Raw genomic sequence first — 27210 nt, 5'->3', positions numbered from 1 at the left:
CTGTTTGGGCAACCAGCTGTTCCTGCTCTGCGTCACCGGCCTTCTCGGTTACGAACAGACGCTATCTGAACTCTTCAATATACCCCATTACACGTGTAGTAGCACAAACTTAATAACTTTAGGAATGCTAGTGTGTCAACACCGCTTTATACTAATTGTGATAGCGGCTGTTCATCATTCAAAAACTATTCAAAAACTGTTCGATATTCGATTCAATTTAACTTGCTTCAGGCACTATTCAATTCGTATTCGATTCGGTCTCAAAACTCACGATTCGCACACCCCTGTTAGCAAGGCCTCGTTCACTGTCCTCACTCTGTCCACCAGTCCAAAAAATGATTTTCATGCCATGCAAAACACTGGCTGGGAGCACATTTCCAATGTCGGCTGTTTCACTTCCACCATAGCTGCACTTTTGTTGGCTGTGGCTGCTACTTCATTCTCGGCCCTTGAAACAGTCTGCACAGGAGCAGGTTATGCTCCCCATTGTCTACTCTCAAGATCACTAGTTGACCTGCTATGTATCGTAGTTGGTAACCCCCAGTCAGGATGCTCAATGTGGATATCCTGTGAATATCCGCAACACACCGAAATCTCTGTCTTCCATCTGATTGATGTCTCAATATAATGAACATGGATGTGCAGTGAAACAGCATGGAAACTTTCCTCACTGTCGCGTTTTCCCGGCTGCTACATCGCATTTTAGTTCTCTTGTCCTAAAATTGTCTCCTGTGTTCCAATTTGATACATCGCCATTCTGTAATGTTCCCGCATGTTACGTTGGACTGGAAAGCAGTGGTCATGTAAATTTAGCGTCACAGAGGCACATTCTCTTGCACGTTGCTACGAAGACAATAAATGTACTATACCTACTCATGGTTAAGCCATGAGTAGCCATCCCTGCCCGTTGTCCCACCCTGAAATGCCAGAAGTACACGATCGTTAGTCCATCTAATAACTGTACTGTAATAACTATACTGTAATAAATGTACTGTAATAATATCTAATAAGTGTACTGGCAGTCATTCAGAGCCACTTCTGATGTTGCTGTGGCAATTTGTTACCTTCCTCACTGTTGTGTTTTCCCAGCTGTTACGTTTCTTTTTTTCTACAGTTCCTTGTTAAATGTCTAAACGGGGTTCGACTCTATATATCGATATCCACATGTAATGAATAGATGATTATAACGAATATTTGATATTACAAAAATATTTTTGTGTTGGATGTGACTTCATTATAACAAAGTTTGACTGTATTCAGTTTACACTTAGTTCCTGTTATTCATCTTCAGCTTGCACTGTACAACTTGCGTGTCACACTGCCCCTGAATGTGATGCATGCTGTGCTTAAGTACTTTGTATCCCAGAAGGAGTTGCGCTTTAACCATGGTAACTGAACAATCGTTCTTTTGTTTTGGTGCAGTTTGCTGCTTTTTTATTAAGGACTCAACTTAAGGAGGAAATGTGGTGCCTTTTTATTAAAGACTCAACTGAAAGAGGAAACAACTTCACACTGATTTTTTTGTTGTTGTGTAAAGTGGCGTGAAAACAAAGACCAAACTGCAGCTTTATAGGGCTAAGTGAGTTGGGAAGTGCTTGTGACTGGCGCAGAAAACACTATGAGTCGAGAAAAAGGAATGGACATGTAGAGGCTCTTCCTTCCTGCGTTTTTACACCATTCGCATGAGTGCAGAATGATATCTTGCCAGCTCGGTGTACTGAACCCTTGTGGAGGAATCGTTGAACTCGTCCCGTGTGCTGCCACTCTGTGTCCTGTTTGTGCAGGTGGTTGAACTGGACCTGGCCACCGTGGTTCCCTCGCTCAGCGGACCCAAGAGGCCTCAGGATCGGGTTGCCATGGAGACCATGCAGCAGGACTTCCAGCAGTGCCTCTCCACGAAGGTGTGCACTCCTCCTTGGCTGCTATGTCCAGGCACAGCTTGGAGTTGAACTATGGGCTTAGCATTGTGTAAATAAGAATCATGGCACCATCTGTCATTGTTTAGGGAAGACCTGGCGCATGCCTTGTTTCAGCATTGCAGTCAAGTGTGTCGCCACCATTCAGGAATTGCCACAAATGAGACATACTTGATATTTTTCTGAATGAAATGAGCTAGTAATGTGTATCCAGAAGTGTTCCGAATTTAGACAAGCTGTCAGTTAGCCAGAAGAGTCACATACTCCTGGCACCCCTATTCTTTCTTTTCGTGAAACTGCTAAGTTGTGCTACTTTTCCAAGTCGATGACAACTTTCCAATTTATGTAACAGCCTACGCCTTGCAGATTTCCACAGAATATATTGTGCTTTTGCGTGTTCTGACAGTTACAATATTAAATTAATAATTTGATTTTGCCCTACCGCCTACTTGCCTCTGGTTTAGCTCATTTGGTAGATTGAATGCTTCAGACTAGAATGAGTTCAATTACAGGTTTAAGACAAATGATTTTTCAACTGACAAATGTTCCTGAGAATCCAGATTTGATTGTCTTTGTAGGGTCAGGCTTCTTTCAAAGTGATGACTGTAAATGTGGACAGCTTCCTCTGGCAATGAAGCAACGAGAAGATCCATGCTTCTGCACATGTTTTACTGCACCAAGTAGTTCGGTGGAGTTGGACAGCGCTTTCAGTTTCTTGGAACAGTTGCTAAATTGGTGCAGCTTCCGCTTGCGACGGTTTCACATTTGTTCACACACAGAGGAGAAAAGTAGGAAAATAAATCAAGTTTAACAGTAAATTGTGCATTTTGTTTGAGTTTGCTGTTGTAAATAAGGCATTTACATTTTCTTTTCTCCAGTTTAAGCTAATGTGGATATAAAAGTGGGTCATTTTTTCAGGAACATTCCCACTTTATTTGCTGTTTGCCTCTGTAGGTTTCCCTTCATTGCAACAAAGAGTGGTCTGTGAGTGTAGTATGTTGCTTTCTTTAGTTAGCTATCATGGTGGTGGGATAAGCTGAGAAAAGAATAGGAATGGAGTTTAGTCGACCCTTGATGCTGACGGGATCAACGGAACTAGTAGAATTATCCGGCGGAACAATGAACATTAAACAACAGACTGAAAAAATGCCGGGACTCTCCGCCAAGATCCTTCAGTACTTTTCATTTTGTCATGAAACTTCCCCCAAAAGCTTCATATAGGGACAAAAGGTGACACCATAGGCGCTGGTATAAGTAGGTGAACAATCTCCCGCTTCAGATGGTCGGGCTGCGTGATCATACAAATCTTTCACGAGGAAAGGTGCCTCTCATGTTTATTACAGCATGTTTGTAGAGTGAGCGTGCAACGGGGAACTTTTGCAATGCATTTGTGTTTAAATTATACACGGCACCATTTTATGATTGACATCGTCCCCTCCCCCGCTAGTAGCCTTCCTTGTACAAACTGTTTCTTCCGGTGTCTGTATTTGCACTTTGTCTAATTAGTTGAATACATCAGTTACATCTGGTTAGCTGGATCCGCGTGTTAGTGATTAGTTGATTAGTAAGTTAATTATATTTGCTTATGATAGATTAGTGAATCATTTTGTTATTCCAGCTACATAACTTAGTTTATCAGTTGGTTAGCTTTGTTTGATTTGTTAATTTGTTTTGTTAATTACTTTGTGATTAGATTATGGTTGAGTTGGTTTTGTTACTGTATCTTGTTATGGTACTTATATTGAGTTAGTTAATGTAGTTGTTAGATTAGTTGGTTACTTCAACTAATTATTAGCTTGATAATTAGTTTACTAATTACCTATTTGGTTAGTCAGTTGGTTAGCTTTGTTTAGTAATTAGTTGGGATTATAATTTGTTGACAATTAATTTAGTATAATTAGTAATGGCTTAACAATAATTAGTAATACATTCAATAAATTCAAGATAATTTTAGTAATCAGTTGGTTTTGTTAGTTTGAAGCGGAGGTTTTCTTATTCACGATTTCATGAAAGTGTGATGTTAATTTGCTCTGTAGTCAGTTTCTAAAAATGGGCTACCCCATGTTTGCAATTTGAATTGTGTGTTAAGCCATTGTTGCGAATGCAATTGAACCTGGAAATGAAACAAGGCGTTGTAGTTGTTTGGAAATTGTTAACGTTTAAGTTTCTGAACAGCTTACACATACAGGGCAGTGATTTGCACATTTTTTCGACGATATTCACACACCAATGAAGGCAATCGACCCTTGTACAATAGCAAGCATATGCTTAGAATGCTTGGGGCGTCTGTTTGGCGTCCGCTCTAGTCCACTTTCTATTTGCGTCGGTGCCACGGTGCATCCACTGCAGGCACTATATGAAGCTCGCCCACAGCGTTACGGGGAAGTTTCATGACCAGATGAAAAGTATTGAAAAACTCCCAACGCCACTTATTAAACTTAAAATCAGCTTTTTAAAGTTAGCTTTGCCGCATCACAATTGTGTTTTGCAGTGAAACATATTAAGGAGGAGGAGGTGACGTTACAGGATATAGCATGTGTTTCTTAATTTATATACGCATATGAGCCATCTCCAGTCACAGTACAAGCACTGAGATGCCTAATAAGTTTACTGGCAGGCCCTCAGTTTTATATATACCCTCGCTCTTTTATTCGCTCCAAATTTTTCTTCGACTTTCCAAGTTTCTTCATCTTGCCGCCTTCCTTTTTGCTAGCTTCCCCACAACACAGATGGGTTTTCTCCACTTCTCAGTGTGCAGTGTGTGCAAGTGTGTGTAATTAAGGCACACATACTAGGCTCCATAAAGAAAGGGTCAGGTGGGGAGACACAATCTCTCCAATGCTATTCACTGCATGCTTGGAAGAAGCACTCAAGCTATTAAACTGGGGAAGGCTTTGGAGTAAGGATCGACGGCGAATATTTCAGCAACCGTTGGTTTGCCGATGACATTGTTCCATACAGCAACAATGCAGACGAGTTACAACAAATGATTGAGGACCTTAACAGAGAAAGTGCAAGAGTTGGGCTGAAGATTAATATGCAGAAGACAAAAATAACGATGAATAACCAGGCAAGGGAACAAGAGTTCAGGATCACCAGTCAGCCTCTAGAGTCTGTGAAGGAGTACATTTACTTCGGTCTATTAATTACAGGGAACCCTGATCAAGAGAAGGAAATTCATAGAATAAAAATGGGTTGGATCGCATACGGCAAACATCGTCAGCTCCTGACTAGAAGCACATCGTTATCATTGAAAAGGAACGTGTACAATCAGTGCATTTTACCGGTGCTGACATATGGGGCAGAAACTTAGAGACTGACAAAGAAGCTTGCGAAAAAGTTAAGGAACGCACAAAGAGCAATGGATCAAAGAATGCTTGACATAACCTTGAGAAACAAAAAGAGAGCGGTTTGGAGCAGAGAGAAAACGGGTATAGCTGATACTTTAATTGACATGAAGAGAAAAAAATGACCCTGGGCAGGTCATGTAATGCACAGATTAGATGACCGTTGGACCATTAGTGTTACAGAATGGGTACCAAGAGAAGAAAAACGCAGTAGAAGATGGCAGAAGACTAGGATGTTCGATGAAATTAGGAAATTCGCGGGTGCTAGTTGGAATTGGTTGGCACAGAACAGGGGTAATTGGAGATTGCAGGGAGAGGCCTTCATCCTGCAGTGCACATAAAATAGGCTTATGATCATGATGACCAGGCCTCATTAACGATCTCACATACAAGACATGCATAGTGGGCGAAATGAGGACTGAAATTGCCACAGAAGTGTCAGAAGCAGCTTTTAATAGCTGCCAGTATGCTTATTTAGCATCTAGGTGCTTTTAATGTGACCAGAGACGGCACACACACGCGTGTGTAGTTAAGGAACACATACTTTGTCCCGTGACAGTGGCCCCTTGAATTTTTGATATGCTTCACCGCATAACAACGCTGTATTGCAGTGAAGCTGATTAGTCATGTTTGAATTATTCGGCGAAGGCCAGCTTTGAAATTCAAACAACGAAAGTCTGGGCCATAGAAATGTATGGGTACATGCCAGGATCTTCAGTCTGGAACAAATAACTGAAAAATCGAATTAGCTGGAGCCGAATTAATGGAAGTCAACTGTGTCAGCTCAAGAAGCATTGCACAAGTGTGGGGAATGCAGCCTGTTGGGGCACAAATCGCAACAAGGTGCACATGGTATGAGGAGTCTTTACCAGCTGACTTGCCAAAGTTTACACCACAGCTTCAACTTAATCACCGAATGGGAAGTTTTCACAAAATTGCACTCACCTGCACTATCAAGCCATGCAGTGAGCACTGAAATTAGAAATCCTTGCAGTACTAGTTGACGTGTTATTTGCCCTTTGCAAACCATTCAGTGGTGCCTGCGCAACTTCCTGTCATGTCTGTAGCCAGGATGCCTAATAGGAATGCACTTATTCTGTGGCACACTAAAGTGTGCTTAAGTGTAATATGCTGACACAGGGCAACATTATTTATCCAGGCATAAGTCACTGCAATTCTCTTTCACAAGAATTGGCAAGAAAGTGTCATCATGGGCTTGACCGCCGCATTGTTCTTTATCATGTTTTTCGTGTTTGTCGAACTTTTGTTGTAGGAGTCTTTAGAGCTGTTCCTTTTTATGTATGGAAGACTTCCATCGACATTGAAAGTTGGTTTGGGAAATAGAGGCTGTCAAGGTAGGTGTGGTGGTATCTAAGAAGACAAAGTTAGTGCTTGCTTCCACATTTTCTTCTATAAATGCAGTTGTCATGCTTTTGTTGAGGTGTTTGTGTTCCTGGCTGAAGTTTGTCAGGATCACCTTCGCTTCTCTTCCATGCAACCGAGTGAATCCCCTTGCAATGCAAATTTAACAGTCGAGCAGCAGGTGTCAGTTGCATTCGACGACGCCATCTACATCTGAGGGACATTTGGTGCCAACAGAAATGGCGACGCTGGAGCAAGGACGGATGCTGACTTGATCTTCGGGTACATTTATGACGCAGTAACTGAGGGTCCTATCCCGTGGTATCGCTTGGTCAGTGAACAGCGTTGTTGACTTGGATCTTGGATTACTGTGCCTTGTTGGCTTAGGAAGTCCACACTAAGGATAACATCCTGCAAGCAATGTGACAACTTTACGAAGCTTGCAGGATTTGTCTGGTTATGAACCATGATTCTTGGTGTGCAGGCTTCAGCCGGTATTATTAACTTATCTCCAGCTATCCGTATTTCAGAGCCTTGCTATTCAGTCTTTTATTTCCTCAGTTAAGTGGTGAATGGTCCACTGACGGCAAGGTAGTCGGCACCTGTGTCGACTAGAGCAGTGGCTTTGTGGCCATTGATAAGCATATCGAAGTTGGTAATTCTTGGTTTTGCATTACAGTCTGGTCATCAGATCACAGCTTTGTCGCATTGTCCCACTGCTGTTACATGGCGTTGTCAGGTCTTCTTTAGGTGGCACAGTTTTGCCTTTGAGGCTTTGTTGTTGTGACATCAAGAGGGAACTTGAAGCAGCAGTGACGGATCTTTGGCATTTGAAGAACATAAACCGCACCTCTGTTGGTTGCTGCTTTCAGTTTTCCGGCCACAGGTTGGGTTAGTGTACGATCGGCACTACAACGACATGCATCATCCTAGTGATGGTGAATGGGAACTAGGTCAAGATCTCCACTTAGTTGCTTCCAAGTAGTCGGTGATGTCTCAGGGTCATTCCTCTTGTCGCAGGCACAGCGCATTTGAGATGAATCCTCGTAGTCCCATTTGGTAGTGCAGGCAATGGTGAAAGATGTGGCCAACTTCCTCACACTGATAGCAGAGTGGGCCGCAGTCAGAGGTACGCCAAACATCTGCGTTCCTTGGGGTGTTGCGTGATTTGATGGGCGGGCATGCTGGCGGTAGCAACTGCCACCAATAAAATTGCTGTGTTACGCGACCTTGGTGCATGCGTAGAGCAGAAACGGGACAGCGGTGGTGGCATATGTCATCGCTTGTGGCTCAGGCTGCAGTTATGGAACTTCCAGAGGCTGATAGATTTCTCGGCAGATGATGTCAGAAATTGATGCAACCTGGAACTGGGATGTTTCAAAAATGTTTTCTAGTTATTCACCGACAACCTGTCTTACAGCCTCCCGCAGGTCTTTGGAGCAGATTGCTTAAATTTCTGCGCAGCCTGGCATCGTGTGGCACTTGAATTGTCTAGTGCATGTTTCAAGCATCATCTCGGTTGTCGTGGCCTTGGACAGAAAGGTTGCTACGGTCTGGGAGGGTTGCACATCAGTCCAGCGAAGAGTTTTTGCACTTGAGAAAATGAACTTTCTTCTCAGGATATTTCTGGGTCAGCACAGCAGATAAGATGGGTCATCTCTTCTGTAAGGATGGCGATGCTCTTCTTGGGCAGCTGTACTTGGGTTTGTCACTGAAGTTTGGCCCTTTCTCTTGTGATGTTTGTGGAGATTTTTAGTAATGCACAGTAGAACAGGTCCAATGTCATTAGCGAGGACTCTTGATTTTCAAACCAAGTCCCGGTGGCATCTTCTAATGCAATATAGATGTGGCGCAGCTTGTCTTCAGAGTTACACGTGTAGGTTGACACTCCTTCAAACATTTTGAGCCAGGTCTTAGGGTCATCCGATGAAGCTCCGCAGAAGGCAGGTGGCTCCCTGAGTTGTTGAGTTGTGATCATTAATGGCGACGCTGGAGGTGTTGTTATCACCGTTGAACTTTTCATGTCTATTTGGAGAGGGGCCCGTACTCTGGCAGCAGTCCTTAAAGCTTGTGGCTAGCTCATTGGTACGTTGCGACATCAGTGTTATTCACAGCTTTGGCTTGGGGGGGGTGTCAGGTGGACAACAAAGAGGCACCTCCAACAGATGTCGCATTCTAGTGACAGTGAAGAATACCACTGCCAGAAATGCTAGCTGAGGATTTAACTCTTTATAAAGTGAACTTGTGCCCAGCAAAGTAAACAACACACAACACACAATGATGGCAGTTAGCACAGTAGTCGATTGTTGGAATCTGATGTATGGGTCAAATGCATGGGCTAATTATGCATTACTCATCATACACAACAGCATAACCGCTGGTGCCTGTGTACTTTTAGAATCTACAAAACTATCTAGTTCACATACGCAATTCGATTAGACAAAGATTATTTGGCTATAGAATTGGTGACAAAGTTGTGGTACAGGAAGGCATGCCTTGCGCCGAGCGATAACTTCGTAACAGTGGTCAGTTGACAAAAAAGGGTCACTGGAATAAGGTAAACACTGTGTGCATATCAATATTAATGAGCTATGTTTTCTACATGATGAAATGTGACGAAAAGTAAGGCATTGGTAAGCTCAAAATCTTCCTTTACAGTTGTTAATATATGATATCAGATCATTGCACAGTAAAACCTCGTTAAACCGTACCCGCTTAAACAGTAGTTTTGTTTTATAAGTAGTGAAGTCAAATCCCGACTCGGTGGCGACTGAACATAATGTGTTTTGTATCCACATAAACCGTACCAGCTTATTGCGTACGTGTCGGTTAACACATAGTGTTTCCACTTTTCATTGTGCGAAAACGGCAGTGCGTCGTCTCCAGTGGGCGGTCTGGCAGAAAAACAAGCTTCAGAGATCAAAACAACAGCCTCCAAGTGCCCTGTGCGTTTGCGCGTGAAGCTGCATCATCATTTCGGCGGCGTGCCAGAGTGTGTTGTGGCATTACGTACGAGGACTCGCGTCATGCCGAAGCTCGGATAAAAAAGACGCTGGGTGTTTAGCATAGAAGAAAAATTGGAGATCATTCGTGCTATTGAATGTGACTCAAAGAAGTCGGTGCTGGCATGCGACAAGGATCTGCTGTTGACTACGGTGTGTGGCATTTGGAGTGCAAAGTTGCTCAGCAGCACTGCTGCGACCGGGAAGAGATGTCGGCTACGAGGTTCAACTTTTCACCATTGTTGCCTCTGTTGTTGCCGAAGTGTCAGCTAGCAACAATGATGAGGACGGCACAGAAAGTGACAGCATGGGCGATTCAGGCCCAACAGTGGCAGAAGCTGCGCATTACGTCAGGCTCGTGAATGCAATCGTTGCGACGAGAACAGCACCCTGCAATGAAAAAGATGCCTCGCGACTTCTGCAGTGCTACCGCATGTGTGTACAGAGAATACGTAACGCCAACGAGGAATCTGCCATGCGGGTGTTTGCCGAGAAGAAAGGCGGCTGGCTGAAAAGCTGCCTCGCAGCTTCAGTAACTTTGAGGCCACTGTTATTGCTGCTACGCCGCCGTGGCATCAAACGAAAATAACACTTCAGTCGAGCGAAATAAATAAAAACTGCATGTTTTTTTCCTCTTTCATCACACTCTCTCTGAGTTCTGTTTTTGACAGGTAAGTGGTCGATCTCATGCTATTTCTGTTAAACAGTACTACCATTTAGTACATACTTTTTCTGAGCTCCGGCCAACTACGGTTTAACAAAGTTTCACTGTACTGTAAATGGTGAAATGGCGAGCGAGTTGCAGAATTAGTTTTATGACTGCTGCTGAAGCCTTCCCCTCATTTTGATGCCTGATCAATTCGCAGAACGCACAGTGATGGTGTTGTTCTGTCTTGCAGGTTGGCTTCAAAGGTTACGGCTTGAAGCCCGAGCAGATGGCCGCCAAGGCTGCCTTCACCCACGAAGGGCAGCAGCACACCCTGCAGCATGGCTCAGTCGTCATAGCGGCCATCACCAGTTGCACCAACACCAGCAACCCATCGGTCATGCTAGGCGCTGGTCAGTACGGGCATGCTCACATGCAACTTTGCACAGAAAACATGGGACAAGGATGCGCTTTTGCAACCATACCTTATGGAACAAAAGAAGCCCAATCTTATACATACATTCGACTTTCATTAATCCGACCCTGATGGGACCAACGAAATTGATCAAATTATCCAGCAGGTTGAATTAAACAAGATGCAAAAAAAAAATACAAAACACCGCAGATTCATTCGGCAGTATTTGCACAATCCTAACTTACCCTTCAGTTAAATACACACCCACTTTATAGGTGTCAAAAGTAAAAAACTAACATAGAAATGAGTGTAATGCTCCTAAGCAAAGTAGAAATTTGACATGCGTTCGTTTTTTCAGTAATAAAAATGGGCAAGGGTCAATATGTGCTGCACTATGGCTGCCAGTGTTCGAAAGTCAGCTTCGCCGCAATACATTCTTGTTATATGGTAAAGCATATGAATGCCACAATGGCAGTTTTGGTATCGTGTCCAATTGCATCGCACAGGAAATTTCTGGCTCAATTTTCTTAAGAAAAATAAAGATGAGTGTTATAATCACATAAATACCATAATCAGACATTGCGTGCTTTCGTTATTGCTTGAAAATCTTCCTAGGGCAGGCCGGAAATAGGCATTTGCAACGAGAGATGATGGGTGTTCCACTCTTTGATTGACCCCTAATATGTGTTCATTTTTCTTGCTAGAAAATTGGGTGCATGCGAGTTCTTACTTTGTTTAGGAGCTTTACTGTCATTTATATGTTAGTTTTCTACTTTCGACACATAGAAAGTTGTTGAGCATGTAATTGGGGGCGTTTAAGGATCGGGCAAGCACTGCTAAATGAATCAACATAGTGTTCTGGCATTCTTTCTGCACCTTGTTTAATTCGACTTGCCAGACAATTCAATCAATTTTGTCAGTTCCATCAGGGTTCAATCAACGGAAGTCAACTATAGTAACGAGGATCTGCACAGAGAAGTTTGTCCTGTCTGTTGCACTGTTTGATTCCATTCTAAACATACACCAACCAGCCCAGTTCAGCACACTGTTTCTGTGCTACCTCCATGTGGTGTTATGCAGTGCATAAAAGCATATCAGTGTTCTCTTGGGCTGTTTCCACAGTGGATAATTTCTTGATCAGTGGAATGCTCACTAGCTTAAGCATTGCTGTTGGCACGAACTTTGCAGCTTCTCCTGTTATGCTTTCCGCTTGTGCTGTTCACTGTAGACATCAGCATTTCGAGCAAGTGTGCCACACACACGGTGCACACAACGCTTTTTGGGTTTCGTGCATACGTTTCCGCATTATGTTTTTGCCACTCCTGTAACACCTGAAACCCACCTTTTTTTTTTCTAATGAGTAAAGATGTTCTCAGGCCTGGTGCTTGGCTTCTCATGGGGGTTCGCATCTCGAAAGGCTGCCCAGTAGAGATTTGCCAAGTTGCCTCTGGGCGCCTCTTGTCCAGCCACAGGCGGCCTTGTTGAAGAGCATCCACCGCAGCTGTGGGAGGCAAGTGCTGCCCCTGAGGACCTACCGGCAAAATAGGTACAAGCCATCTGGTGCTCTCCTGATCTGGTGCTAGGCCATTATGGGACCACAACGCTTGGAAGGGCGTGCTTGTTCCCAACCCAAAGGCGTCCCCACCTCAATAGGTCCATTTGAGCGCCACATGGGAAATTGCCGCCATGAGAGTGGCCCAAACCTCCTCTTATTTTCTTTCTTTCTTTTCTTTTTTTTGTGCTCACAATGGTTTTGATGGGAATTTGGGGCACAGGCTCCTTTCCCAAGTGTATCACTTCTGAAGAAAGCCAAACGCCAGGCTGGGGTGCACTTGTGCCCATCTGAACCAGTGGATGCTCGGCAGCGGTGGGAATCGAACCCACAACCTCCCGCAGCCAAGGCAGCCTCAGCTTTTGTCAACTTGTACATCCTGTTGGCATGAAACCCCTTTTCTTTTTCTGAGATATGGACACTCAAACAGGCGTTTCAGCACCGCTGCCTTCATTCGTGTTGTCACAGTATTGACGGCACATGCGGGGTCTGCACATAGAAGATTAGATCTCCACACACAAGCAATGAGTTTGGCTGCAAAAACAAAGAAGCCAAGTGGACAACACTCTGTTCACTTGGCTTGGCAGCAGAGCCAAGGCTGCATTCTGTTCTCGCCTACTCGCATGAGCATTGTGCAGATGCACATGCTGCCATTCCCACTGAGCAGCTGTGCGCAGAATGTCACAATGGGAGGCGTCTGCATCCCTTACGGCATGGATTTTTACTTTCATGTGAAAAAGTTAGACAGGCTTGAAAAGTGTGTACTAGCATTAGACACACAGATACACATGTCTAATGCCTTTTCTGTGTGTATGCGACCTTGTGTATTTGCTGGTACTCCTTTTTGAAGTTCATCATGCACGAACTGGCCCAAGAGCTTGCACTTAACTTAGACAGGCCTTTGTTTAGGCCAGATATGCCTAAACCAATCTCACTTTTCTAAAGAAACTCTTGGTTCCAAATTTCTGAGCAGAAATTATTGCATATTGTATATGATAACACAGCATGCAGTTAGGTATATTTTCTTGACCATGCAAAAAACATTAGGGATGTGCGAATACTTGAATATCACCAAATCAAACCAAATAGTGAATGTTCAAGGGATTCAAACCGCAAATCAAATACAGTCGCTCACCGATAAATCGGACACCGATAATCCGGACATGCTCGGTAATTTGGACAGCTTCGCGGCACCGCCATTTGCCCCATAGACTTAAATGTCTAAAAACAACTGATATTTCGGACAGCCTCCAGCCCTACATTCGATTATCCCAACTCCATCTGTGGCTGTAGTGTAAGCCGACTGTGCCTCCATTATCCCCTCTGGCAATTTCAAGACATCAAGTATGGCCTTAGAGATTACACGCTAGATGGAAATCTCTGAGGCCTTGCCTAGTTTGCTGCTCTAAGCCTCTGAAATTTAACTGCAAATGCCAATCTTGGAGGCTTTGCCTGAATTGTGAGGTCGCATCAACATCACAATCATCGCATCCTTTTTCGGCACCCCCACCCATGGCCCGTTATTGCCATTCTGTTTGTTCATGAAGTAGACACGAGACACTAAACACACTGAAGTGGACATGGGACACGGACACTAAACACAGGACACAGTATGGCAGAACGCCATCTGCAAGGCAAACTCGAACATACAGGGTGTGAGCCTGGGCAAGTTGGTGTTCCATGCTGAAGTGACTAGTGCAAGACTGAACATGGGACACTAAAAAGGTGACAAGGACAAGCGCTAACTTCCAACTGGTGTTTACTACAAAAGGCATGGATATATACTCTCGCGCACTTGATCATAATCAGTTACAATCGTGCAAGTCAACATGGTGATCCCAAATAAACATGAATTCGCCAAGGCCTAATGCGGCCTCCCACATACGAAACCCAAGTATGCAATTTTTTAATAGTCAATGCTAGGGATGGTTTGCTAATGTAGTTGCCTTCTGCGATAGCCGCTCCCTCAATGACGAGTCTGGTGCTTTCTTGCGCGTTGCTTGCTATTATTTCTGTTTTTTCAAAGATTGGATGACATTTTGCATTGCGAGCAATGTATTTCAAGGAAACCCTCTCTCCCTTTTTGCACTTTCTGATTATGTTCCTGTAGTCTCACATTTAGGCACCTTCTTGTTTGTCTGACGTGACACTGCCCGCAGCAAAGAGGTAGGCTACACCCTACTCCTCTCGAGCAATCGCCAAAACTCTTTCTGTGCGCAATGTTGCGTGATGTTGATTGTTTGATTGTCTGCTGACAGGGCTGGTTTTGGCGCATAACTGAGATAACTTGTGGGTCGCAGAAAAAAATGACAAACTGTCACCCTTTGGCCTATATTCTTTAGTTTATGCAAGATAGCGTGAATGTATGGGATGACCGCTAAATTCCTGCAAATAGTATCATGTGGGCCAGGAGGGGTATCACAAAATTGCAACTTCTTATGTATTGTCTCTGAAACTGAAACAATAAGGCAGCTGGGACAGCCAACAGCCTCCACACGAACTATCTGCGAGCTAAAGCTCTCTTGTACTGAGTGGTAACAGGATTAATGTACTTTGGCCCTGTGGGACTCGGAATGTTTTCACCATGTGCCGTTTGCATTCGTTGTTTACGGCCATACGGATGCACCTACCGTCTGGGTTATCAAGACGTGAACAGACCGTGCTGTACCGTCTATGGCTGGGCGTTGTGTTTATGAACTCATATGCTTTCATTATTGGAATGGTCATTAGCCCCATGTGCAACACATGCAACAGCGATGAGACACCCGCACATATTATCTGTGTCTGCCTGCGATATAGTGCCCGGAGACATGTGAGGCGCAGAGTACTGGATCAGTTGGACAATCGTCCACTTTCAAAACTGAAAGCATTGGGTTATTTAATAATGGGTTACTTGCATTATTAAGGTTCCTGCTGTCTACGGGGCTAAACGGTAGGCTTTAAGAACTCCACCCCCTACCGCTCTGTAGTGTATGCGGTTTGTTCGTGCTCGTCTTCCTTTCTCTCCAACTTCCCCTTCCCCTCTCTTTCTCTTCTTGTGCCCCTCACCCCTTTCCCCCGTGCAGGGTAGCCAACCGGAACTACCTCAGGTTAACCTCCCTGCCTTTCTATGCATCCTTTTCTCTCTCTCTCAGCAAGGCGTTTTTTAAGCATGCCTGAACAATGTCATGTTTGACCAATTTATTATAGGGTGATAAAAAAAGGCAGCAGGGTTTTTTTTAGTATGGGGCTCATATTTCCAAGAGACATGCTCGCCTAAAAAAAAAAAAAACTCAAATCAAGAAACTTTAGGGCACCATTCTCAGGATGTTCTTGTGTGAGAGTGAGCGGTTCCAAGCATTCGCTAAACAGTGCCAGTGCCTGCTGGAGGGATGAATAAAAGCCGGCATCATTACAGTCTAACAGAATAAGGTAATTATCAACAAACTGAAAACATTTTACTACATGTGTACCAGATAAAAGAGCTTCAACCTTCCTATCTAAATTTGCCAAAAGCAGATCACTCAGAATAGGGGCAATGCCTGAACCTATACACATGCTGCTTTTTTGCAGATAAACTTTTCCATTCCATTCAGCAAAAGTGGAGTTAAGGTAAATTGCTAGAACATAAAAAAAAAGAACGTTGACTGTGACGCCACACTCATTCTGGAACGCCGCAGCTCCAAATTAAAAAATGGCTTCTTCAACGATGCCCGTGAGCACATGATCTGGAATGGAATACAGTCAACGACCAATTTTTCGGACCCTCTAGGGAACGTAAAAACGTCCGAAAATTCAGGCAGTCCGAAAAAATGAATGCATGCAAAAAAACGCACCCTTTTTCTTTTTTTCTCAGATCTAGAGGTAGAGGGTGAAGTAACAGGCTTCCGAAACCCTGCCACAGCATCAGTGAAGTGGCTATAAAAAGAGGCGTTCAAAAACTCTGTATGCAGACGACTTGCTGTATGCAAAACTATGTATGCAGCCGGTTTATTATGTACATGTGCATCGTCGAGCAGCCGGTGTTATTGCTGCAGTGGCTTGAAGAACTTGTTGATTGTTGTTTTGACGGCGTTCTGGTTGCATTCGATCATATTCGCCTCGATCTGAGCAAGGGTCATATCAGCACTGTACACCGATAAGAGTCAACAGTGCTCGCGTCAACTCGGCGCTTGTAGGCGGCGCAGGCACTGGCTCCTCATTTTCAACATCGGAGTCTTCTGAATCCCCCACAACCTGACGGACTATTCCCTCGTCAGTGAGTTCTGCGGAGAAGTTGAGCTCATTGTCAGCGTCAACAAACTGTTAAAAAGTTATTTCCGTGGGTATGGAAACCCCAGCAGAGCGGAGGTCGTTGATCACGTCGTCCGACGGTACTACTGCTTTCCGCGCTTCGATGCCATCGGCGAGGACGACGAAGACGGAGTGGCCGCCATCGAAGACGAGCGAAATCCTCAAGTTGCGAACAGTGGAGTTCGCTGACGAGCGTCGAAGCACCTAGGCCTAGCGTCGCAGAGCATATTTGACACAACAGCACAACCACACACCACGCTAGCCAAAACGTGGCCTGTGCAAACAAACAAACAAAATGGCGCCGCTCCGGAAACTCCGCCGAAGGCGGAAGTGCGGCGATGAACATAGCCAGCGTGGCCAGACCAAATCAGTGTGTGACGGCTAGATTCGGCTAGTTGTGGTTCAGAGCGGTGATATGCTTCGGCTGCAAGTCGATTTCCTTCACAAGGGCGCTGTGCGAGGAGCCAAAAGTCCTTCCGTCCGTCAAAAAGTCCGGAAAATTGGACGGCGGGGGGTTCGAGCGTCCGAAACTTCAGATGTCCTTATACATTGATTCTATGGGGTTCGTGACGGTGCCGCGAAGACGTCCGAAATATCAGGCATGTCCGAAAATTTGGGCGTCCGAAAATTCAGTCGTTGACTGTAGTATAAATCTTTAATATCAACAAAGAAACCCTTATACGGAACATTGATGTTCTCCTTAAGATGATGAATTATCTGAGATGAATTATTAACTAAGAATGGGTCATTAATCTGGTGCACTTTTAGGTAACACTGGAGCAGCAGCCAATCGACTTTTCATCTCGGGTAATTTAGCATCTTAAGGAGAACGTCAATTGTTCCGTATAAGGGTTTCTCTGTTGATATTAAAGACTTATATTGCAGTCGAACACACTTATAACGATTTTAACAATATATCAATTATAACAATCAATGAAAAGCTGCTGCACCGTCGACTTTTGTATGTTTTCCATGGTGAAATAACCTGATTACTACAATGCCCCGATGCCACAGTATAGGTTATAACGATGAAGTCTGGCTGCAGGGTGTCCGAGCCAAAAGGTAGTGAAATGCAAAAACCTTGAAAAGAAAAAAAGAAAATGAGAAATTCGAGCTGCTCCACGATGAGCCGCTGCTTCAGCAGCTGCTGCGTGCTAATTTTGCAGCTATCTCCACGCGGCTCTTTCTCATTGCCTTTCCACCCCTACCAACACAAATGGGCTGCGCCCATAGCTCTATGCCGCCCCACCCTTCGAAACACCGATAGACTGCGCCAACAGCACTGCAAGCAGATTGCTTGCATCTTTCTTGCTGGCTTCTCATTCAGTGCAGTTCTGCGAACAGCTTAATCGCTCGTGTTTGTTTTGGTGGTTGTGTCGAAGTCGTTCCTGACTACGCGGTTTCTCAACTTCGCTTGACTCGCCGCCGAAATGGATGCTGGCTGATACGCCCGCTGATCATCAGCACTGCACGACGTTGCTGGTGAAAAGAAAGTGCACAACTATAGATTTTGAAACTAAGTGCTTCGAACTGATGAGACGACCGTCGCGAGCATGCTTTCATCGGATAGCAACGGCGACGATGGCAGCGATGATGCGGTAATGCAGGCGGCCTCAACGTTGCCCTCACAGGAGGCCCCCCTCCGGGGCTTCATTTTCATGAGAAACCTTCCGCTGCACTACGTGGAGCGCTTGGATGCCTTGAAGAAAGATGTTGGCAAGCTTTGCGTAAAGCATGCATGGCTGACATCACCATGTTGACTTGCACGATTGTAGCTGATTGTGATAAAGTGTGCGAGAGTATATATACATACCTTTGGTAATAAGCACCAGTTGGACGTTAGCGCTTGTCCTTGTCACCTTTTTAGTGTCCCATGTTCAGTCTTGCACTAGTCACTTCAGCATGGAATACCAACTTGCCCACGCTCACACCCTGTTTGCTCGAGTTTGCCTTGCAGATGACGTTCTACCATACTGTGCTTGTTTGTTTAGTTTGCATTCCAGGCAGCGCTCTGCTGGCTCCAAGAAGTCTTTCTCATGAAGTTATAGATAGGCCGCATCAAATGGCACCAACGGTGCCCTCGCACTCTGATATTGAGTCTTGAGTCGCAGCCCGAATGAGCCCAACTCCGCAACTGAAGAGGCTAAACCATTGCCTACCACGAGCTCAAATGCAAACATCATTGATGACCTGCTGAGCTGCGGTATGTCGATTCCTGCCGCCGTTATATTTGAAGACTTTGCAGACGTTGACAGCGTGGTTTCGCTGCATGCCGAACTGAACGATGACGAAATATTTGAGCAAGTTCTCCCGCCATCAAACAGCGACTCTGATTCGGATGATGATGTGCTGCATGCATCGGGGCTTTCCACATGCGGATGATCTGGCTCAAGCCTTCGTAGTCCTTGCATCGGCATACAGCGAAACTGAAACCTGGCAGAAATACAGGCGGACTTGCTTGCATGTAAGTGGAAGTGCATGCAGCAATGAGTTGACCACTTGCTCAGCACAATGCGTTGGCGGGCTAGTTGCTGCGAATCCATGAATACTTTGTTTAGCGCAAAACGACAAACACAAGAAAGATGCCTTGTCCTGTCGTCTTTCTTGTGTTTGTCGTTTTGCGCTAAACAAAGTATTCATGAATGACCACTTGCTCCTTGCACAGGGGCCTTAAAACGTAAATAAAGCAATTTTTTTATACATTCATTTTTTTTTTACCTTCGATATTTTGGATTTATTTACGTTCCCAGTGGAGTCCGAATCATCGGTAGTCGACTGTATCTGCTATTGGATTTTTCAAATATTCACTATGTTCAGTGTAGAGAACCATGCAGCGCCACATGTCGCGTGGTCCATGGTGCACCTCGTGCTCAGTGCTGCCCAAGCGTGCACTTCACATCCTTTTCGGTGCAAAAGGAACACCGAATGCACCATGGACAGGCTGCCCCAGGCTGATGTGGTAGCAGACTTTGTCGCTGCGAGCGCTCTCTGGTGTCGGCCCGATGCGGGAATCGTGCACACAAAGCACCCAAATGCCGCAATTCGCAGAATGGCGTCACATTGGTTAGGGCCATCCTTGTCGATACAAGGTTTGTCCGGGGCGACCGGACCGATCAAAATAATGTGACCCGAACAAAGGGGGCATGGCAACAAAAGCGATGCATGTTTTGGAAAGTCCGAAAATCTGGCGGATTAGCCAGCGATAGGCACACAGATAACCGTCAATCACTGATGAACATCCCACACGAACACATTAGCAGCAAGCATTCCATGATGGCTTGCGGCCCGTTACCACATCAGCCAGTAGCGCATTTTCGTCACAACCTCAATGCCTAGGCCATTACGCCTAATTGGGACTCCCATCAGGCGTTGGTGACTAACGTTGCAGTTTGGTGCTGAATTAATGCAGATGTGTTCCATAAATACTTCGTTTAGCACAAAACAACGGACACAAGAAAGGCGACAATTGTGTCCGTTGTTTTGCGCTAAATGAAGTATTTATGGATCTGCACCAACTAGCCCGCCAACACATTGTGCAGATGTGTTCCCGACAGCTGCGCAACACTCAGGATGCCAACAAATCGCCTTGCAAACGTTAAGTGAGTCAACTGGGGGATAACAAAATTGCTAACGGCCGCCATTTTTGCGACTGGCTCGACAGGCCTCTCGTTCCCAATGCCTTTTATAGATGCACGTCAGTCTCTTTTTGTAGCTTCGAGCAACCCATCAGAAGACTAGCTTGGCATTTACACGATGAGCACAAAAGTGTCGTGGCCTGTTGCCTACAATATTTTGCGGACGGCAGATGCCCACAAGGGGAGAGAAGAGTTAGGGGGAACCTTGCGTTAGCTTGCTGTGACCCTCCAAATTTCAGAATATTCAACCAGTGGCAAATCATGCTGAACCTGACAATTAAATGGTGCAGACAGCTCCTGCTCTTAACTGTCGGAATCGGCTACACGGGGAGCAGTGATCGAGTCACGTAATGTGCAGTTCTTTCGTCTGTCACGCATATTGATCTTACTACCATAACTCAACTGCCATAAAGTTGGTTTAACCCTTCTGTATTTTAGAAACTGGAACAAAAAGCTTTCTGTGCAATAAATAAAAGATTGCTGCAAGATACAGGTTAACTATTAAACTGATGACCTCATTGGTATTCAATACAACACAACGTCACTAATTCATTAGTTTCATAGGAAAAAATGCCCTTGATTCTATTCAACAGAAATTCTCTTGATAAAAAAAGATATTTTCTGGACCCTCATGTACTATGACTGAGCTGTAATCAGTGCTGGCATCCTAATTTGGTGTTCCTTTAATAAGAGAAGAGTGTATATATTATCTGGCATCCTAATTGGTGGTCCTTTAATAAGAGAAGAGTGTATACATTATATATGTTTCTTGATTTCTATGTACCTAAGTTGCTGATAGCGTGCCATTATTCTCATTTACGTTCTTGATAATATTCTTGTTATGCAATGCTGGAAAACTCCCCAACATGTGAAGAACCATATTTTCTTGCTGAAAATTTCTAAGCATAACATTTTGTGAAACGTTTTCAGATATTCTATATTCCGTTTGATATTTGGCTTTTATTTCTTGATTTGATTCAATATTCGATTCGAAACGTGCTATTCGGTAATTCGCACACCCCTAAAAGAAAACATCCGAATGGCAGAAAAATTGCAAAATATATCATAACCATTACACATTGCTTTTTAGAGATGGAGCTTTTTTCTTAAAGCTTTAGCTAGTACAAGTTTCATTAAAATTTGATAATAAATTGACAATAAATTTTGCTGCAAAGTTCATATTTACGCTGGGAAACATATCTCTTCATTCCTCCACAAGACACCTATAACAGCATGGCGTATCTTATATGATACAGTAAAATATGCTTGCCTCACAGAACTATGTGAATGTATTTCTTAATTGAAACATTCAGTAGGCTAATAAAGTGTAAGCAAATACCCTGATATATTTTTGCACTTTTTTGAAACGTGTAAATTATAGAAATAACCTGTTTATGCATGAACATTTTGCACATTGTGTGGGAAGCTCCGCCATAAATTTTTTAAGGAGAAATAACTCAAACATCATATCCAGTCCTAAGTCGCTATGTATTTCATTGATAGACAGAACACAGATGCAAGGTGAATATGTATGTAGGGTTTCCTGTCATTTCGATTCTGTTATGCTTGATGTTCCATGCGTATTGCTTTACTTGCACAAATATAACGCACACCTTTTTTTTTTTCTGGAGAGATGAGTCCGGAAATTATATGTGTGTTACAGTCGAATATGAAATGAAAGCCGGGCTCACAGCGTTGGCAAGAGCCTACCACCAGAGCCATTAGACGCAGTGTCATCCTCATCATATGACGGTGCCAGAGCACGTTTTCTTGAAACTTGTGGTGGGCTCATTTTGTGCTCAACTACGATAACTTTCCGAGATACTATCTCTTTTGCAAGATTTTACGCAACTCGGCACCAGATGCATTGGCGCATGCGGCAAATGGCACTGTAAGGGAGGAGGAGTGGACACTGCCGCAGCAACTGCAGGTACTTCCCTTTGTCGCCATCTTGTTGACGGCTACTCCCACGGACGGTGAGCCGGCCGCACATGCAATCTCGCTGGCGTCCTTGGCCATACCATCCATTGCCAGCGCTGCCTTCACGGTGTTGTCCAGCAAGGGGTCGGGAAGCTTCAGGAGTAGTGTCTGCATGGCAGAGTTGTTTATGGTGCAGACGAAACGGTCCCGGAGCAGCAAGTCCAGCTGGTCCCCAATGGCGCAGGCACTCTTTAACCCTTGTGGGAGATATGGGGTTCTCCTCCGTACTCTTGGCACAAAGGAACGACAACACAGTAGTGCAAACAATCACAAGGGCATTTATTGCACCTTTCATAGATCAATGCCTGCTAGCCGAGTTGCTATCCACAAAACATGCCGATGGGCGCGCGACAAATCTAGAAGTCCGACTCACCGCGACCGGAAGCAAGCGAATATGTTCGCCCCATGCTGGATCCCAATGCCTGGTCGTTCGCGTGTTCCGTCACGCCAACGGTGGTGCGTTCGAAGGCGGCCACGCGAGGCGGTCTCGCAGAAGCATGGGTCGGTGCGCACGCGGGAGACGTCCCCGCCGTGCGCCGACCCGCCGGGAAAGAGGGTCGCTGCACGTGTGGCACGGCACGTCCGTCCCGCTTGCTGTCTCGAACCCAAAGAGGGCAAGCGCCTTCCTTTCGGCGCCCAAGTAACCTCGCGGCGTTAGCAGCGCAACACTCGCGCCATCTCTCGCACTGCGCTTCAACCACTTCGACCGCGCAGGCGTCACGCAGGCCACGCGGCGAAGCGGGAGTACAGGAGACGCGCTATGTGGGAAAAACATCAGGGGAGGCGCGAGGGTCGCGCATCCCCACATCCCCCCAACCTTAAATCACTTCTTATTCCGGCGAAACATGTGACACGGTCTAACATTAACCCATGCTTCGCGAACACGATAGTGCAACAGTGGTCGTGCCGAAGAAATGTCTACACGCTGTCCATAACAGGCGAGCCGACTGTCCATGGGTGCACCGCTGGCGTCCGCCGGTCACAGGAGCGGCTTTGCAGCCTCGACGGCACGATCCCAGGCCAGGACTCCGGAGACGATGACGCAGTAGTCGGTACGAGCAAGCGTCGCTCGCGCCGACGCGCCCTGCTGGCAAGAGCCGCCGTAGCTGTCGGTGGCCGCCGGCTCTTTTGTCCGCCGCCGAGGGTTGTGAACTGGATACAGGAGGCCGCCGAAGTCGCCGCGCCGAACTGGCCACAGCATCACCATCGCCCGGGGTGGCTCGATCGTAGTCCGGAGCAGCAGCGCAGACGATGTGCAGGTGACAGCAAGCCAGGGGTGACTCCAATCACGCTGCGTACACTCAAAACACTCGGCAAACACTAAAGTAGTACAAGGGAGAGGAAGCCTGCATGCGCATCGCCCACGTGGTACGATGTTCGACTCGGCTAGCAAAAAGATCGGGCAGCTACTCAGATGCTAAGTTCACGTGAACGAGGCTCGCTTTCTTGAGTCGAAGGAGTAGTTTCAATTCGTGCGAGGCTAAATAGAATGAGGGAAGCAAATTGCAACACCTCAACGCCACGGTCCACCAGGTTGTGTCCCTCCACGTGCGACAGGCAGCTTCGTAAAGCCTTAGGCCTAAAGCATCGCTACCCTGACAACAACCGGCATCCAAAAACAACAGCCAAAATGAGCGCAAAACAGGCAGCCGCGAAGAGACGTCAGCTCTGTGAGGTGGTCCTACTCCGCTCGGTGCACACAGCATCCGAGTTGACGGCGCCCACCGTCCCAGACGGTGTCGGAGCGCCCGGTGCCAGGCCGCAATACCAGTCAGCCCGTAGTGGCACCCGTGGCCCGCGGCCACCCGGCTCCCAGAGCCGCGACTTCATCAGAGTCAAAGAGATAGGAGAAGCTATTTACATAAAAAATTCGGACCACCCCCGAGGCTTCCGTACTCACTCGCTTCAGGCTTGGCAATGCTCCGCGGGCGCTGAATCTCGCTCTCCCAGGATGCAGACCACATGGCTCTCGTACCGACAAATGTCATTTAAAAAAAAAAACACTTGCGAAAAGGCTTAGCATGTTGACATGTTCAAACACACTACAGTCACCATCACCTCGCTCAAGAAAGCACGCCGCCAACGCTAGCGATCAAAATTCACGCTAGGCCTACGCTTCGGTTCGAACAAAGGTGTCGAACGAAGCAAAACTTAAAACTATCGTCCGATGCCCCAAGAGCCCCTCGTTGGGCGCCAGATGTGGGAGATATGGGGTTCTCCTCCGTACTCTTGGGACAAAGGAACGACAACACCGTAGTGCAAACAATCACAAGGGCATTTATTGCACCTTTCATAGATCAATACCTGCTAGCCGAGTTGCTATCCACAAAACATGCCGATGGGCGCGCGACAAATCTAGAAGTCCGACTCACCGCGACCGGAAGCGAGTGAATATGTTCGCCCCATGCTGTATCCCAACTCCTGGTCGTTCGCGTGTTCGGTCACGCCAACGGTGGTGCGTTCGAAGGCGGCCACGCGAGGCGGTCTCGCAGAAGCATGGGTCGGCGCGCACGCGGGAGACGTCCCCGCCGTGCGCCGACCCGCCGGGAAAGAGGGTCGCTGCACGTGCGGCACGGCACGTCCGTCTCGCTTGCTGTCTCGAACCCAAAGAGGGCAAGCGCCTTCCTTTCGGCGCCCAAGTAACCTCGCGGCGTTAGCAGCGCAACACTCGCGCCATCTCTCGCACTGCGCTTCAACCACTTTCGACCGCGGCGTCACGCAGGCCACGCGGCGAAGCGGGAGTACAGGAGACGCGCTATGCGGGAAAAACATCAGGGGAGGCACGAGAGTCGCGCATCCCCACACCCTCATAATGCGGTGATGAACTGCCCAAGGGTCTCTTTTTCCCAGCGGCTCCGGTTGTTGAAGTGAAATCGCTCCATTTGTGTGGACGGCGATGGGCTCAAATGCGAGCGCAGTATGGTGAGCAGCTGACTCAGCGTCTTAACATGCAGTGTGACTGGCTTGAGAACGTCGAGCAGGAGACTGAAGGTGCGGGCCCCACAGCTAGCCAGGTGGCCTTAGGTGTGTCATTTGCCCGGAAGAACATGTAGACTTGCTTCTCGTAGACTGGCCAGGTAGGCATATCATTCTTGAATGGCTCAAGCTTTCCATACAGCGGCATGGCGGCAGCAACGGGGGGGGCATTGTTCCGCCGCTCGCAGCGGTGGTGTGGGTTGCCAGTGTCACGATCTGCCTGGGTTCGTGAGCGAGGAGGGGCTTGAGGCACCCACCTTTAGAGAGTTGCTCCGCAGCATGGTGGTGGTGGTGAACGATGACTGACTGCAAGCAGCTGTGCTTGGCGGTATTTATTTGGTGCGGTGACCAATGTTGCCTACCGAGCCTGGCTGGCCACTGAGCCTGGCAGGCCAACAAAGGTTATGCCCGAGAGGGCATCAGATGCTCATCGCACACCTGGCACTGAAATGGCACCTGACCAGCCCAATGCAGGCCATGCCGGATTTTTCAAAATCATGAGATATGTCTTGGCATGGTTTGTTTGACTGGGCATGAAGGCTGACATATCAAAGTGTGTGCAGTGCAGTGCTGTCTGTCAGCACGCAACAGCTCGATGCCAGTAGCCCGAGAACCTCAGCTCCCATGGAAGAGCTCAGGGTGTCTACCAACCGGAAAAACCGGGAATTCTTTGGGAATTTGAATAGCCTGGAATTACTCAGGGAAAACTCGGAATTTATGCTTTTATCCGGGAAAATTAGCTGCAACTTTATTGAGAAGGAACGAAAGTTGTGGTAATGTTGGCTCCAGTAACGGAGGAATCCCAACGAATCGCCAGTAACGCCGTGTCATCGGTACGAAGTATTGCCAGAGTAGTTAACGACCAATTTTCCAGGCGCCCGATTTTTCGGACAAGCCCGATAATTCGCACGGCTTTGCGGCAACACCACGTACTCCATATAGTCAATGTATATTGCCCTGACTGCAGGTCTGGAATGAAATTAATCAAAGCCACCACCGCCACCATATTGATTATCTCGCCGCCTCGAACCAGCACTCTCGCACGCAGATGCGCTGGCAGCCGTAGCCACCACCGCGGCTACGTTAGGCCTAGCTGCTTCTATGTTCGCTATTAAGCTTGACTTTGAATGGCCTGCCATATAGGTAAAGGTGGAATTTTGCTGTAGCCCAAATGATGGCAAGGCATTCCTTTTTGGTCATAGAATAATTTCTATCGGCTCTTGACAACGAGCAGTTAGCGTTAGCTATCACCCGTTCAAGTCCCTCTTTCCTCTGGACAAGGAAGCAGAGGCTAAGGCTACTGTTGTCAGTGTTGATTTCTGTATCGGCACCCTCGTCGAAGTGTGCAAGTACCAGTGGCGACTACATGCGTCGTTTGAGTTCTTGAAATGCGTTGGCCTGCGGCAGTGGCGTAGCCAGAAATTTCGTTCGGGGGAGGGGGGCTCACGTTGGAGCTTGGCCTGCTCCTTACGGAATTTGTAGAGGAATCAAATACATGAATAATAACTGCATTGCCGTTGCGAAAGATGCTGCAAAGGAATTCCTGGACGCTACGCACTGTGAAGACAAGCAAAATATGTATTTTTTCTTTAAAGAATATATTCGTATGTTCCAAGAATTGTGCCATTAACTGATATCAGTGCTCCCCCTTTTATTTATCTATTTAACAAGTAAAGAACATATCACACGAACTTTAGAACTATACCAGTTTGAACTCAGCGAAGTAGTGCATGCCGCTGATATGATAAATGTAAAGGCCGTGAAATGAACGAGCTGAGGACAAATATTTTAATGAAACTTTGCCATTGAAGAACCTTGTTTACATTTTTTTACATATGCAACGGCCAGGAAAAAATCTCAAGGACGCTGTCCTTTGTTTCACTGTATTGCGCAGGAGCAGCTGTCACCAGTCGTGTATTGTGATTGCACCGAAATTATAGTTGCAACAGAGATCAAATATAAAAAGCAGTAGTTCTGCAAAATATACGTTAGAAATGCGAAGATAGAATGGAATACACAAATGCGAAGATAAAGCTTGATAAAGGGTAAAAAAGTGTCACTGAAAACAAAGTTCACAGCATGTATCCGCAAAACCTCGTAATAAGAT

At 46.1% G+C, this 27210-nt stretch overlaps 1 protein-coding gene across 5 annotated transcripts in view; it reads left to right on the top strand.

Moving 5' to 3' along the window:
* The window catches only part of LOC135917012 (cytoplasmic aconitate hydratase-like), a 233332-nt gene that overhangs the window by 64141 nt on the left and 141981 nt on the right, over positions 1 to 27210 (top strand). For all 5 annotated transcript variants that reach the window (XM_065450478.2, XM_065450497.2, XM_065450487.2 and 2 more), the window contains 2 exons: positions 1785 to 1901; positions 10527 to 10686. In XM_065450478.2, the coding sequence (XP_065306550.2) occupies positions 1785 to 1901; positions 10527 to 10686 (277 nt within the window). The remainder of the gene's footprint in view (positions 1 to 1784; positions 1902 to 10526; positions 10687 to 27210) is intronic.

This window comes from Dermacentor albipictus, chromosome 4 (assembly GCF_038994185.2).
Source record: "Dermacentor albipictus isolate Rhodes 1998 colony chromosome 4, USDA_Dalb.pri_finalv2, whole genome shotgun sequence".
Lineage (NCBI taxonomy): Eukaryota > Metazoa > Arthropoda > Arachnida > Ixodida > Ixodidae > Dermacentor > Dermacentor albipictus.
Note: the sequence above shows the minus strand (reverse complement) of the source record. Positions and strands in the feature narration are given on the sequence as shown.